The 16,602-nt window shown below is 35.5% G+C and overlaps 1 protein-coding gene across 1 annotated transcript; it reads right to left on the bottom strand.

Annotated features, from left to right (window-relative positions):
• Positions 1-104: 104 nt before the first annotated feature.
• COMMD3 (COMM domain containing 3) lies at positions 105-3,996 on the bottom strand. The gene is made up of 8 exons (XM_005901647.3): positions 3,766-3,996; positions 2,380-2,491; positions 2,208-2,271; positions 2,084-2,118; positions 1,675-1,735; positions 1,526-1,582; positions 1,375-1,434; positions 105-466 (listed from the first exon to the last, which is right to left on the bottom strand). The coding sequence occupies exons 1-8, from the start codon at positions 3,902-3,904 to the stop codon at positions 407-409; spliced, it is 588 nt and encodes a 195-aa protein (XP_005901709.1). The 5' UTR covers positions 3,905-3,996; the 3' UTR covers positions 105-406.
• Between the last annotated feature and the right edge of the window lie 12,606 nt (positions 3,997-16,602).

Below are 16,602 nucleotides of genomic sequence, written 5' to 3'. Positions count from 1 at the left end.
CTTTAATCTTGAGGAGAGGAGATCGTTAAAAGTTAACGCCAATCCTGTCTATGTCTTCAAAGTAATAATTAACAAACTCAAATCCAGACAAACTCTCACCACTCTTTTTGTGGGAACAACTTATTTATTCAGAATGTAATACTGTCTGCTTCCTTTTGGAAGACGTGGAAAAGATCAAATGGGATCAAATGTACGGATAATACTAAAGATTCAAATACTTAGGCAGAAATTCCCTCTTAACTCTTCCACAGGTGTAAAAAAGTGTCAAAACTTATGAGTGACAGAAATCCAAAAGAAAAAAATCTGCTCTGAAAAGGAAGACACCCAGCTCGCAGAAATGGTTCAGCGGACGGCAAGACGTTCCTGGTCTTCCTCTAGATCCGGGCAGATCGTTAACTTTCCCAAGTTACAACTGAGTTGCTCTTTCCAGGCTTTTCGAAGCATCTTTAAGTTTTCCTACTAAGTCCTGAAAGATGTATATCATAGCTCGTTTTTAGGATAAAACGCAAGAAAGAAGTATCCAAGCTTGAGAAAGATGCAAGAAAAAAGTCGGGAGACACTTTCTAAACAATTTAAAATTCAAGATTTTAAACCTTTGACAAACCACTATCAAAGTAAAGTCTTCCTCTAAAATATCTCATCTTCAAAATGCTTGCCCTCAGATGTGAAATACAGTTTCCAACTAAATCTTCTGAACATGCAGGGTTTACCAAAATTAAATTTCTCAAGTTACCTAACAAGGATAATGCTATATTCACATCTTTTGAAAGTTTAAAGTTCAATTAATGGTTATATTAAAACGAGTCTGCAGGAGATTCCTTTGGAAAAAATCAATTTCATCAAAATTTCAAGAGATGTTCTTCACTTTTTTTAAGTGTTAAGAAATAAATTCGTTGTCATCTCCATTAATCAATGTAATTTTGAATTTCCCCAGTGACTTACACAGGCAATATAAACAGTTTCAGAATTTTTGTAACTTGCCCCTTTATAAAAAGTCATTTAAAACCACTGTTTAAAAATCATGTTTTGAAAGTTTAACTAAATTTCTGAAAGCAAAGAGAACATTTTTCAAAGCCAAGCTTTCTTTTCCTTTGTCTTACTGGCTCAAACACATCACAAATAGAATTTACACTCAACACTACAAGTTTGTTTTAATTGAAGGGAACAGCAAATCAGACCAGTTCTCTATTAACATCTTAATTTCAAAAGCCTATTTTAAAATATTGCTTTTGAAGCCCCCTTCCCAATAATTCCTTAACCAACCTTCATTATCTACTGACAGATGGTTAATTTTCTTTTGAACTTTCCATGGGCATAATTCGCAATTAAAAATCTGTAAGAAGATAGGCATATTCACAGATCCTAATACTGTACCTGTAATTGTTCCATGTTGCAACTAAAACTAATCTCTGGGTGGGATCGGGAGTCAGTGTTCTAGGGAAGAAAAAAGTGCTGTTTATTTAAATCAAGGAAATTGAAAATTTTATTATACATAAATTTTTAGACAGGGCTTCTGTATAAATACCTCTACATTTAAGGTCACCAAATATGCAGGTCTGTACATCTTATCAAGTTGATTGGTCTAAAATAACACAACACAGAGATTTCATTCTTTAGCTCTTTTTTTTTTTAAAGTTCCCTAAATTGCCCTACAGAACATTTGTTAAACTTTACCTTTATCTGATATTCCAAACGCCAAGAAACATCAGTTATATGTGGGAGAGATCTGCCTATACTGAAAGATATAATGATAATTTTGTACATAATAGCTACAGAAAAACTTTCAGTATTTGTTCTTTACCACCTTCTACACCACACACACACAATTTTAATCCATTCTGAAATTAAAACACTGTTAAACTTTATTTCAAGTCCTGAATAGTAAAAGAGCATTTAAAAAATTACCTCAATAAACTTTATCTTTAAAAACATTAGCTTAACTTCAATTGTTTCACTTGCCCTTTGGCCCCTTTTCTTTTGGTCTAGATCCCCGTTTTTTGTCCTGTTTTGTTTCACACCAGCACTCTCCATTCATACCTGCAAGTGAAAAGTGGCTCAGCTTGACACCTTATACAGTACCTACCTTCCCAGTAGGATTTCTAGGGAATTCCTATTATTCTGGTAGGAAAAAAAGAAAAAGAAAACATGTCTTTGCAAACAGAGTAGAAGAAAAATAGTAATTGTTAAGTTTTTAAAATTTAAGTAACCTGATATTCCGTCCAAAACAATTCTATTCTCTCGCTGTCAAATTTACAGTCTTCTAGATAAGTGCTAAAAAAAAAAAAAAAAAGCCAAAGTTTAGTCTCCATTTTAAAAACTGAAATTTGAATCATAAAGGCACTATTTTAAAACAAATGGATATTTAAATAAATCCTGTACCTTAGAGTTGATCTGTCAGCTCTTTGCTTTCCAGCCTCCAGTATGTAAGTTGCAGCTGCTGCATGACAATGTTTTAAAACCACTGGGTCGATATGTTTCAAGTCTGGGTGATCTATAATAAAAGTAATTGCCAATGATGTCTGTGATAATAAATTCTTTATAGTCCTGTTTCTAAAAAGGTATTTCCATTTGGTGAAGAACTCTAACAAGATAAGAAGAATTCAACTATAAGCACTAGAAATTTTAAGATGAGCAATATGGTCAATGGCAGAACAATGAAGAGCACACATCAATAATCCTGCTGTTACTTGGTCAAATTACCTTCATTTTATTTTACCTTAATACTTAAAAAAAAATGTCCTATTGTAAAATATACAGTGGTCATTCTAAAGCTGGATGGAGTAAGTTGAGAGGAAAATAAGATAAATATTTTACATGGTGTCAATTTAAGAATGAATAAACTTTCCTTCTAAAGATTAATTTTAGGGTAGGTAACTGGCTCCACGGACTTTAATACATGGAGGTGGAGGAGAAGGAAAGGGTTCAAAATATTTTCAAGTTTCGACAGTCTTTTTTTTTTTTTGGAGATTAACCCAGGTGGTGGTTACTATTTTCGTTTAAAGAACTTCCACTTTCATGCTTTTGGTACACATGTTTAGCTCGTGAAACTATAGGGGAAAAAAACACAAAAATTTGAATTGTTGAGATATTTATAATTAAGAAAATAATTTAAAAGCGATCTATCTTTAAATATGCCTCCATCCATACTGACACCGCACTCCGCAGTGACCGGACCATTTAAAACAGACTTGCTTCCTGATAACTGATGCGGAACAAAACATTATACACCACATTTTAAGAGTCTGGGCGTGGAACCTGTGCAAAACATGTTGAACTAGAGTGTTGGAATGAGCAGAGGAACTTGAGGTATTCTCTAAGCTGGAAAATGTCAACACTATTTGACCGAGTAATTACTCTGGAAGCAGACCCTTTAAAACCTTCGCCAGCCTAGTACTGAAAACTTGAATCGCAGGGAGCTGCCCTGATGAAGTCCAAGTGTCAAACAGTCTCTGCCCCAGACCAGGGTGAAAACCTTAGATGTTTAGGCCACAAACAAGACTTGAATACCGGCTTTACAAAAGAACAAAGAGCCTGAGAGGGAAAATCAGACCAGGAAAGTGTAGCTGGCGGTGTGCAAGTGCCAAGTGGGGAGAGAACAATGATCTGGGTCCGCTATGGGTTCTGGCAGAACCACATCCCCACACTCCGTCCGGAGCGAAGGGCAAAGCCCGAAGACTTCCTCTTCCCGGGGCTTTCCCCTTCTCGCTCCTCTTCTCCGAGCGCCCCTCCACCCAGGCCGATCCAGCTCAGAGCCGAGCGGCTTACCTAACACGGCCTCGTCCGCCTGGGCGTCCAGCAGACTCTGGAAAGCCGCCCGGAGGAGAAGCGTGAAGGTGTTGGAGTCGAAGGAGCCGGGATCGGCCAGCATCTGGAAGCCTTTCTGCACATACTCCGAAAGCTCCATTGTGAGCGCGCCGTGACCTTCGACACGCGCACCACGTGACACGCGCCGCGCGCTCAGCTGATGCGGCCGCGCGCGCACGCGGCTAGGGCGGCGGCGGCGGCGGCGGCGGCGCGGGCTGCGGGCCTCCCCGCCCGGGGCCTCCCCGGCGGCCTCCCGGCCCGCGTCCCCGGCCGCCCGCCAGCCGCCGCCGCTTCCGTCTAGTCTTTCCTTCTGCTCCCGCTGCCGCCGCCGCCGCCGCCGCGCCTTAGCGCGAGGGGCGGCCCGGGAGCTTTGTGGACGCGCTCGGCGCTCACCTAGGACTGTCACCGGCTCCTGCGGGGCCCGCGGGAGCGCTCCCGAAAGACCCCGCGGGTGGTGGTGACGGTGTCGGGATCCCGGTCCCCACCGGCCCCGAGAACTACTCCTTCCCCGCGCCCCGCTCAGCGCGAAAGCTGCGGGAAGCTCCAATCTAAGGCAACTGGTTGGTTTTTGGTTTTGAGCTTTTTTGTTTTTTAACTCAACTGCTTAATCCCCTAGCACTGCCCTTATGTGAATGAGACTGTAGACGTCTAATTATAATTCTTGCTTATTTCTCCTTTTTCATTGTCATTTCTGGAATACGGCAATTGATTCTTTTCTGCGTGGGGGGGTGTAAACACACGTATACATTCATATAGTGCGCGCGTTTAAGTTCTGTATTTCGACAACTGAGAGAATAGTACCTTATTTACGAACACAGTGGACAAAATGATAAAAAATAGTAAGATGCAGCTGCAAATAAACACCTTTCCAAAAGAAACTGATACAGATTTTGTGCTACGGTGCTCACAACATTTATGGGTCCTGTTTTAATTAGTCAAGCAGCCCTCAAATATTTATATCAGATAGTTATCTTAGTACAATACAGTTAAGAATGGCAAAATCTTTATTAGAAGTGATTGCCCATAATTTTGAAACTTCAAATATTGTATAAAGTAACTTCCCCCTTAATAGTTATACGAAGTTGAAGAACAAGAATGATTCTTTAAAAAAAAAAAAAAAAAGCACAACAAAGTAGGTTATGAGTTTTTTTGATCAAAAGAATTTAAAATTCTTTTGGGTAGAGAGGAGGGATAAGGAAGGAGGAAGATGTTTTAGTCTACAGGAGGCATAATTTGAAACAGACTTAGGATGAAACACTTTTAAAGGCATAATTTAGGTGCTTATTTGAAAAACAAGTTCCTAATGAATACAGTCGACATTTAACCTTGCACCAATGGATAAAAAGCACCTGATTTCACAACAGAACGCAAATAGAATAATTTAGCATCAGTAAAGATTGAGTAACTACTCAGTTCTCCTTTGAAAGCACTGAAAGGCATGTGAACCAGCTTTCCACTTTGGTCAGCCTGTAGGAACAGTGAAGAATTTAAAAGTCTCCCTTGAGTCTTTATGAAACAAACACCTATTAATCATGTTCATCCTTCCTTCCCATCTCTCTTTTCTTTCTAAATTCCCTGTTTCTCATCAGTAGTAAAACATCAGTTGAAAAATGTCAAGATATGCAAATGATTTGCATAAGGAATATTTTACAGGGCAGAGTTGTGTAAAAGTTAAACAGTATTAACAACACCCAAGCTCATTATGTTTGTTACACATATATTTTATAACCTTGCATAACATTGATTGTTAATACTCTAAAAGAATTTGAGTCGATAACTGTAATCATAATTTGATGTCAAAAAAGAAGGCAGTAATGCTGAGCATAGATTTTTTTTTAATGCTATTTTAAAAGAGTAAAGTAAATACAATTAAATGTGAGTTTCTGAGCATAAAAATTAGGAAATTCACAAGAATTGTTTCTGTAATAACTGTCACATTACTCTCTTGTATATATGTAAGCCCTTTCTTTTTTACAAGGCATTTGTCCTCTTCTGCCTATATGTATTTCTGTGTTAGGCCTAAGTGATGGGTCCATTTCCAGCTCACACCAAAACTTTCACCATAATGTTTTCTAATACTAGAAAAACTGAATTTTTCTCCTATAGGTACATTTATTTCAACTCCCTTTGAAGGAGGCACAGGATTAAGTATTTGTTTGTAGATCATATATGTGTATCTTTAACAAGGAAGCCATTGAAATACATTGAAGTATAATCATTAAAAGTCATGATTACATAGATGTAGGCTCTCTTCATTGTGGCAATAAAATCAGTATATTCTATATTATTAGAAAAACTATATATGAACACGTTCTGAAAGTGTGTGTGGGGAACTATTTACAATTTTTACTTTGATCACTGAAAATGGCATTGGAGCTTTCACTAGACTTAAAAAATTCTGCAGCCTTAAAGCCAATAGATTAAATTTGCCCTGAAAGAGCCTTTTAAAATAACAATTATATGCAGCTGAAAATTGCAAAATAGATGTTCAAAGATCCTGTTAATAACGTATTTTTCCTCTTACACAGCAAATATTAAGATAGACAATGCTGATAAATTTGGGTTTCTTTTTGAGGCTCTACAAAGAATTAGAAAGTATCATTTTAAATAATGTTTTAGAATGTTTTAAAATACATTGTATCCTTTGTGCTGGTTAGTTTATTTGTTTTTTTTAGAAGCCAATTTAATGTTGGCCTCTGTACCATGAGTACAATTTAAATATGCTGGGGCATTTATAGGATCTGTGTGGTCAGCTTTTCCCAGAGGCCTCCTTGGTACATTTGTTAGTTGCAGAAAACAATTTCTAGTATTTAATTTTTAGATTGTATAAATACTTTTGCTTTTGTGCAGAGAAAACTGAAGGAAAGTATTCCTTTAGACAAAAGAGTTCCTTGAACATCCACAGGGAGAAAAAAAAGCCAATATACTTAAATGCTCATGCATCCAAAGGTTTTTATTGGCATACATACTGTGTTCTAATGGGGTTCTATTTTATCCCTACCCATGGAATATCTGCTCATTTTCCAGAAAGAAGGATGTTAAAAATGCTTAAATATTACACAAACACAAGAAACCATCTTCTGTCTCTACCCCTCATATGGATTATTTGATGGTTAGTGATCTTAAAGCCTTGAGATAAATATTAATAAAAACAATTTATTATTTTAAAGTTATTTTAGCCACAAATGGACATTTGGGAGGAGTGATTAATTGAGATGCAAATAGTATATTAAAGTGTAAGTCAAAATTATTTCAGTCAAGTTTATAAAATCTACACACATTCTTTTATTAAATATCTTAACTTGGAAAGGTGTAGATTGGGTCTTGGAATTTAAATGATCAAGTTTTTGCACATTTATGACAGCAGAGTTCAGTGATTTAAAATTTAGTCTTGTGGCATGTGTCAAAAGACCACATTGAGCATTCAGAGGGGACGAGAAAGAAGCTTTAATTTTCAAATTAAATATTTAATCCAGTGTCTAAGAATTTATAAATGATCATTGCTACAGTAATTAATATAGGCAAATACAACCTTTTCTTTCCCTTACATCATATAGCCTGTCCTGTATTTGAGAATTGGAGCATAAAACTCAAATTCCTTTCAATGGAGCTTGTGCCTTAGTATGTGAGGGCAAGTGAAATGCTAGTCACATTAAAGAAATTGGAACCATAGGAATGAAAATCAGTGCTACAGCATTCTCTAAAATGCTTATAAAATTTATGCTTATGGTTTTGTACAAATGTTTTGAATTTTCTCCCCCCAACTGTAATTCAAAACATTTAGACTAGTTAGTACAATTTCTATTTAATAATTTCATCATTTAGTGGTATTTTTAAATTTTCACTTTTCAGATAGTTGCCTCAGGAAAATATCAAACTTTAAAATGTGATAGAACAGTAATCAAAATTAAATATTTCAAATCTAAATTGTAATAGGTTACATGATAATACTACTAAGAAACTGAGTTTCTTAAATAGATTAGTATCAGTATTTCTTTTGATATTAAGAAACTATGATTTTGTTAAACTTCACAAATAGGAAAGTCTATAGTCAAGATATTGTTCAAAAAGGAAAATAGTCTTGAATTTCTCAAGTGAAATTTGGGACTTATCTTTGAGTGTCCTGCCTTGATTTTGTTAGCTTCTTGAGTCAGAATGAGATAATTCTATAATATTAAAGGAATGTACATAATAATCAAATGATAATTCTTAATGTTAAATCTTTGTATCTTAACAGTCTATAAGTTTCAAAGGATTTTCTGCATATTGGAAAAGTCATGTCTACTCTTCAGGGCTTCTGTTAGGAAGTTTAATCCCTTATTTTGAAGCCAAGCAACTAAAGTCACATGGGAATAACTGACTCTCACTGACTAAAATCATGAAATCTTCAGCTAGGAAGAAATGGGGAATGGGTTTTTAAAAGGAAATAAAAATTTTAAAATGCTGTTTGGCAAGGGATGCAGACAAAATTTAATTTAAAGGTAAGGAAATAAGAAACAAGGAAGGCAATCATAGTTCACAGTGTATTTCATGAGAAAAGAGCAGGTTGAATTATGTGTCTTAGAATTTCTGTACACAGATAAAAGCTATTTACTTTTAAATTCAGTAAGTGATTGAAATGATGACAAAGTATCTTTTTGTGTGGGTTATAATAAGCAAGTTTTCTCCTTGTCACATAATTTATATTTACTTCACCAGTGAAGTGATATGAAAATTAGAAGTGGCCAATCATCCAATAAGCTCTGTCAAATAGTTTAGATAATAAACAGTTTCCCCCTCAGCAGCAGGTTGGTTTTATTCCCAACTTCAGTTATAAAGATCACCACTTCAGTTTCCTACTTCATTGATCTGGTATCAGCCAGAATGACCCATGAGTTAGCTGGAGTTGAATGAAAGTGAAGTATGGGCATGTTAAAACAAGTTTACTTTGATGAATATGTCTGGTTAATTCTTCCATATACATACAGACTGTCCTTTAAATTGTTAGTATACTTTTAAAGAGAGAGGGAGAGAGAGATTGAATATTTCTTAAAAGAATGAAGGGAAGAAGAAAGGAAAAAAGGGAGGGAGGGAGGAAATTGTTTTCCCTTGAAGAGAAGAAATGGCACAGAAAACTTATTTACTCTTTTTTTCTCTGACACAGTACATTATAGCAAGATTCTCTTAGTTCCACTGAATTCAACTAAGTCTCACAGTCATGTTCAAAATGGAACAAGAGATCTGTCATGTCCAGAACCTAACCAGTTTTAAGATGGCTTATACTTACTCTAGAACAACAGAAAATATCTAACAGATTCCCTTCCTTTCTGGTCCTGGTTTTGGAATCTCTATTCTAACACTGTATTTTCTCAGACCTCAGAAACTGAAGTTTTGACCAGATCAATGAATTCCAACAACAACAGAAAAGGAATAAATGGACTTACTCAAAGGAATATTATTGTGTAAAGCCAGTATTTTTTAAAAGTTCGTATTTTGAGATCATGCTTTTTATATATTAAAATTTGAAATTTAAGTAATACACAAAAATTATACTTATTTTGTTTAAAGGAGTATCATTTAAAAAAGAGGAAACAATAAAAGAAGTATTTTGTAGACTGTATTCAGGTAACAATCATCTGTACTGCTTATAAAATGAAAGATCTGATCATCTTTTATCAGATGAATTATTTTAGAAGTTATGTGTATAATGTAAGAATGTGTGATCTGAATTAAATACATTGCAGACACAAGAACAAAATATGCTTTTAACTCATTTAAAGTAAACACTTAAACCAAAATAATATGTTAAGAGAGATTACTTTGTAAAAAAAGTCTTGAGTGAAAGAGTTTTAATGTTTTGAAAGATATATGATATTTTAAATAATACTGGATAAGAATTTAACATTTTAATTATGTTTTTTTTGAATGGTATTTTCAAGAGAATACATATTTTTATTTCCCTTGTCAAAATAAAATTTAGACTTGAAACAAGTTTATAAGAAGTTCAATCTAAAAATACTTTTTAAAATTCTTAGAATAATTGTGTTCAATTCTCTCACATTTTTTGCATATACTGAATATTCTGAAACTTTGCTTTATTAATTTATTTTTAAATAAAGTGTAATTGACATATCAGTTTCAGATGTACAGCATAGTGATTTGATATTTTTATACATTATAAAATGATCATCTTGGTAAGTCATTACCATCTGTCCCCATACAAAGTTATTATATTTATACTGTATTCTCTATAATATATATTACATCCTGATAATTCATTTATTTTATAACTGGAAGTTGTACTTCTTAGTCTCTCTCACCTATTTCATTCATCCCCATCCAACCTCTTTCTTTGCCTCTGGTAAGAAAATACTTTAAAAAGTTGATACATAACTTATTTTTACACCATAGTAAATGCTCAGAAAGTAATTTTATAGACTGTTGTGAAAACAAGTGCCTATGAAATAAGTGAAAATTTCCATTGTTTTCTCCCTAAGCATTTGATTATTAAGGTTAAAACATAACCACAGTTGTCCTAACTCTTTCAAGTGTTATTTTCAAAATTACATTCCTTTGTGTAAGCATTCTAACCTGTGTTTTATGGAAACTTTCCATAAATGGGGAGCAAGATTTATAAAGTCATTTTAATGTCATAAAATATCAAGAAAATAATGAGTGGCAACAGGGTAAAAGGGAGAATTGTATTAATACAGTCAATTCAGTCCATGTTATTAGAAACTTGGATTTGAGTTACTAGTATCTGGGTAATTACTCAACATTTTATTTTGTGCTAAAGTAAATAGGACTGAATCATTTGGAGCAACGGTGTTCTAAATCAAAATTAATCAGATAATTGGCACGTTTTATTTGACTTGCAGTGTTCTATAAATTATAGACCAAGAAATGAGGAGAAATTTGGCAAAGAATAATAATGTCGATGGAAATACATGGGCAAATGAGGCCTAAGGAAACTCGGAATTTTCATATGCTTTTCTTAAAATCTGAAGGTGATAGAAGATTTTTAATGAGGCCCAACTACAATATATAAGTGAGTAGTGATGGACAGAGGGTTAAGAAAACTTGTTTTTGTTAAAATAGTAATTGAATTAAAATATTTGTGAATTGAAATAAAGAATTTTTTATAAGACCAATGGTATCAATAAGGGGATGCACATTTTGTTTTATAAATTTCTGTATAAAGAACATAGAGAGTATTCACTCTACAAAGGACTCTTTCTTTAACAGTGTATATGGAAATATTGATTTTACATATGCCAATTATAATAGAAGGAAAATAATATTTTACTGTGCATGTTATAATTTGGAGGTTTGCCTTAAATTACTTTTATAACAGGGTGGACATTAATAAAAATTTAAAATACAGAGAGTTGTGAGACATTTTAACCAATGATTAATGTGTTTTTAGAAACCTAAAAGCATTTTCAAACTAATACTTTTTAATTCATTTACATTTCATTTTGGTTATTCTGTTTCTAAAAGTTGCTATGATCAATATTCAACTGTTTGTAGAGACTATTGACGTTCTATGGTGACTAATCTTCAAAGTGAGTCATAATGATAGTCTCTTATATTAAAATCAAGAGTGACTGTAGGAAAATAGTCATTTTGCAAGCAAACATCCTGTCAAGTAATGGCCAGGGTAGCAGGGAGCCTATGTCATAAAGTAACAGACTTAAACCTTTACTTATGCCTTAATTATCTGTCCGTTGATATAAATGGTATAAAGACAAGTTAATTGTGTTTGTCTTAAGCTTTTTCTCTTAGCTTCCCTTTATTTTATTTAAGTTTTAGAAAACTGTGTAAACAGAAAGACTTTGTTACAATTCCCAAAATGATAAAGGGGGGAAAATACTTTAAATTGTTAACACAATCTCCTACATAGCTTTACATTATGCAAAAAATTTAAGTGATCACTTGATCATTCCAGCTAAATACAATAATCAAAGAGTAGATAATGCTGCCCTGTGTAATAATATTGCACCATTCTTTGAATAAAAAAAAAAAAAATTGTTACCCTTTTTTCTTTCCTTCAGGATGTCTGAATAATTAGATGAATAATATTTTGGAAATGTAAGAGTTTAAATTTAGGATTAGAATTTATCCATGATTTCATGTTGAATGTCAATTTTTCAAATAATATACTTGATTAGGATAATAAGATTTATTGAAAAGGAATATAAAAAAAATCTTTTGTGGAGTACTTATCCAGAGATATATTCTGGATTAATAAGGAGATTTTCATAACTCTGCTTTAAAAGTTTATTTTTATCTTAATTCTAAGGATCACTATAAGGTTATATAAATAAGTTACAATGCCTTCTTAAAGTATACTGAAGCTCATGGAATTTAAGCCTTTACATTTTTTACTTCTTTATTTTTTTACTTTGCTCTCCTTTTATAAAAAGAGTTCTTTTATTAGACAAGTACCGGGTACATAACAGATAGTAAAGAATATTTATTGAATGAATGAAGGCAGTATAGAGCATGGAGTCAGAGGAAATTGGGTTCAGATCCCTCTCCCACCTTCTAGTTCTATGACCTTGGACTTACACTCAAAGTCTCATTTTTCTCAAATGTATAATGGAAGGAATAATGGCATCTCTTTCATATGGCTCTTGAAAAGCATTCAGAGCCTAAGTATGTGCAAAGCATTCAGAGCCCAGCCTTAGCATATGTTCCATGCATGCAATTATAACCAAATATTGTAATTCTGTAATTCTGAATTTTGTTTTCACTGGCACAGATATTTTTTCCATGCAGATTTACAGCTGTTGTGCACATGATATAACCATTTGAGGACCCCAGGCGCATAAGCCCCTACTTAGAAAATTAAATAAAAACCTTCTGGGCTGCCTACCACTTCTTTACAGTGAATCTGACAGAGCTCTTTTAATAGCAACAGTCAAGATACCCGCAAAGACCTTGATGACAATAATTATCTTACCCGTCATTTCTTGGCTTCCCAGGAATCTCAGAATCCAGGCCAGCATCCATTATGGTCAGCCAGCCTCTAAACACCTCCCTCTTAAGAAGGCCTCATGGGGCTTTCCTTCTCTTTCCTCTGGTTCTTACCCTAGCTTTCTTGATCCATTTATTTTCTTTGTTAGCAACTCATTAGAAAATGTCCATGAGCAAAGTCAAGACATCTTCATGTTTTCCTCTGGAACACCTCTCATTTATTTTTATCTTAACTGTAAGGATCACTATAAAGTTATATATGATACACTGCCTTCTTAAAGTATATTGAAGTTTATAGGATCTGAACCTTGATTGTTGTTACAGCAACTGTCAGGGAGTTACTGTCTCATCCTGCAGTTAGAGTAATCCATGACTTGTGGTCCTTTGGCTCTGCTTGGACTATCTTTGCATAAGCCACATGCTTCCTAAGGCATTGAGAAGGTAAAGTAAATTTAAAACAATAAGAAAAAAAGAACGCTTGCCTACCGTGGAATGGAGGACACACAGTTTGGAATATGGAGGTTTGAACTCCACAATTCCAAGGTTTGTGTGTGTGTGTCGCTCAGTCATCTCCAACTCTTTGCGACCCCATGGACTGTGGCCCGTCAGGCTCCTCTGACCTTGGGGATTCTCCAGGCAAGAATACTGGAGTGGGTTTCCATGCCCTTCTTTAGGCGATATTCCCGAACTAGGGATTGAATCCAGGTCTCACGCAATGCAGGCAGATTCTTTACCATGTGAGCTACTCAGGACTCCAAGGTATTGAAGAATTTAATGAGTTTTAGCAAATGTACACAGTCATGTAACCAAACCACACTCAATAAGCAGAGCATTGGCATAATCCCAACAATTTCCTATCTTCCCCTTTGCAGTCATTATACTTGCCTCACCCCTGATTCCAGGCAACCATTGATTTACTTTGTCTCACTATAGTTTCATCTTCTCTAGAATGTCTTCCAAATAGAATCCTTCAGTATGCAGTTTTTGTGTTTGGCTTTTCTTTTGATTATATTCTTTGCAGCCAAAGATGGAGAAGCTCTATACAGTCAGCAAAAACAAGAAGACCGGGAGCTGACTGTGGCTCAGATCATGAACTCCTTATTGCCAAATTCAGACTTAAATTGAAGAAAGTAGGGAAAACCACTAGGCCATTCAGGTATGACCTAAATCAAATCCCTTATGATTATACAGTAGAAGTGAGAAATAGATTTAAGGGACTAGATCTGATAGACAGAGTGCCTGATGAACTTTGGACAGAGGTTTGTGACATTGTACAGGAGACAGGGATCAAGACCATCCCCATGGAAAAGAAATGCAAAAAAGCAAACTGGCTGTCTGAGGAGGCCTTACAAATAGCTGTGAAAAGAAGAGAAGCGAAAAGCAAGGAGAAAAGGAAAGATATAAGCATCTGAATGTAGAGTTCCAAAGAATAGCAAGGAGAGATAAGAAAGCCTTTCTCAGCAATCAATGCAAAGAAATAGAGGAAAACAACAGAATGGGAAAGACTAGAGATCTCTTCAAGAAAATTAGAGATACCAAGGGAACATTTCATGCAAAGATGGGCTTGATAAAGGACAGAAATGATATGGACCTAACAGAAGCAGAAGATATTAAGAAGAGGTGGCAAGAATACACAGAAAAACTGTACAAAAAAGATCTTCATGACCCAGATAATCACAATGGTGTGATCACTGACCTAGAGCCAGACATCCTGGAATGTGAAGTCAAGTGGGCCTTAGAAAGCATCACTACGAACAAAGCTAGTGGAGATGATGGAATTCCAGATGAGCTATTTCAAATCCTGGAAGATGATGCTGTAAAAGTGCTGCACTCAATATGCCAGCAAATTTGGAAAACTCAGCCGTGGCCACAGGACTGGAAAAGGTCAGTTTTCATTCTAATCCTGAAGAAAGGCAATGCCAAAGAATGCTCAAACTACCGCACAATTGCACTCATCTCACACGCTAGTAAAGTAATGCTCAAAATTCTCCAAGCCAGGCTTCAGCAATACATGAACCGTGAACTTCCAGATGTTCAAGCTGGTTTTAGGAAAGGCAGAGGAACCAGAGATCAAATTGCCAATGTCCACTGGATCATCGAAAAAGCAAGAGAGTTCCAGAAAAGCATCTATTTCTGCTTTATTGACTATGCCAAAGCCTTTGACTGTGTGGATCACGATAAACTCTGGAAGATTCTTCAAGAGATGGGAATACCAGACCACCTGACCTGCCTCTTGAGAAACCTATATACAGGTCAGGAAGGAACAGTTAGAACTGGACATGGAACAACAGACTGGTTCCAAATAGGAAAAGGAGTACGTCAAGGCTGTATACTGTCACCCTGCTTATTTAACTTATATGTAGAATACATCATGAGAAACGCTGGGCTGGAAGAAGCACAAGCTGAAATCAAGATTACTGGGAGAAACATCAATAACCTCAGATATGCAGATGACACCACCCTTATGGCAGAAAGTGAAGAGGAACTAAAAAGCCTCTTGATGAAAGTGAAAGAGGAGAGTGAAAAAGTTGGCTTAAAGCTCAACATTCAGAAAACGAAGATCATGGCATCTGGTCCCATCACATCATGGCAAATAGATGGGGAAACAGGGGGAAACAGTGTCAGACTTTATTTTTCTGGGCTCCAAAATCACTGCAGATGGTGATTGCAGCCATGAAATTAAAAGACGCTTACTCCTTGGAAGGAAAGTTATGACCAACCTAGACAGCATATTCAAAAGCAGAAACATTACTTTGCTAATAAAGGTCTGTCTAGTCAAGGCTATGGTTTTTCTAGTAGTCATGTATGGATGTGAGAGTTGGACTGTGAAGAAAGCTGAGTGCCGAAGAATTGATGCTTTTGAACTGTGGTGTTGGAGAAGACTCTTGAGGGTCCCTTGGACTGCAAGGAGATCCAACCAGTCCATCCTAAAGAAGACCAGTCCTGGGTGTTCATTGGAAGGACTGATGCTGAAGCTGAAACTCCAATACTTTGGCCACCTCATGTGAAGAGTTGACTCATTGGAAAAGATCCTGATGCTGGGAGGGATGCAGGAGGAGAAGGAGACGGCGGAGGATGAGATGGCTGAATGGCATCACTGACTCGATGCACATGAGTTTGAGTGAACTCCGGGAGTTGGTGATAGACGGAGGCCTGGTGTGCTGCGATTCATGGGGTTGCAAAGAGTCAGACACAACTGAGTGACTGAACTGAACTGAACTGATAATATTTTTGGATGCACCTATGTTGATATATGTATCAATAGTTCTTTCCTTCTTATTGTCAAATAATATTCTGTTGTATGGATATACCACAGTCTGTTTATTCAGTCACCAACTGGTGGACATTTAGATTGTTTCTAGTTTTTGATGATTATAAATAAAGCCTCTCTAGAGATTTGTGGGCTAATTTTGTAGACATATGCTTTATTTCTCTGAAATAAATACCAAGGTGTGGGAGTTGCTATGAGTATGTTTAAGTTTACACTGATTGATTTTTACATTTTTGAAACTAAGTTGCATTTGTGGTATAAATTCGTCAAGACCTATTTGGTGTTGATGTATTATCCCTTTTATATATTGCTGAGTATTATTTGCTAATATTTGTTGAGGATTTTTTGTGTATGTTCATGAGACATACTGGTCTTTAGTTTTCTTTTTTCTAATAGTTATTCTCCTTTTGGTATTAGGGTAATGCTGACTTCCTTCCTCTTTTATTTCCTGGAAAAGTTTGTGTAGAATTAGTATTATTTTTTCCATAAATATTTAGTAGAATTCACCAGGGAAGCCATCTGGGCCTCCTGTTACCTTTGTTTTAAGGTCTCTAGCTATACATTTATTT

The sequence above is a fragment of the Bos mutus genome, chromosome 13, assembly GCF_027580195.1.
Source record: "Bos mutus isolate GX-2022 chromosome 13, NWIPB_WYAK_1.1, whole genome shotgun sequence".
Taxonomy (NCBI): Eukaryota; Metazoa; Chordata; class Mammalia; order Artiodactyla; family Bovidae; genus Bos; species Bos mutus.
Note: the sequence above shows the minus strand (reverse complement) of the source record. Positions and strands in the feature narration are given on the sequence as shown.

What these genes read in the sequence shown, in the direction of transcription:
- COMMD3 (XM_005901647.3), bottom strand. Translation starts at nt 3,904, where the DNA reads ATGGAGCTTTCGGAGTATGTGCAGAAAGGCTTCCAGATGCTGGCCGAT. An exon ending in GGCGGACGAGGCCGTGTTAG is followed by an intron (nt 2,492 to 3,765) that starts GTAAGCCGCTCG and finishes CTTTTATTATAG; the next exon opens with ATCACCCAGACTTGAAACAT. An exon ending in GTTTGGAATATCAGATAAAG is followed by an intron (nt 1,583 to 1,674) that starts GTAAAGTTTAAC and finishes GTGTTATTTTAG; the next exon opens with ACCAATCAACTTGATAAGAT.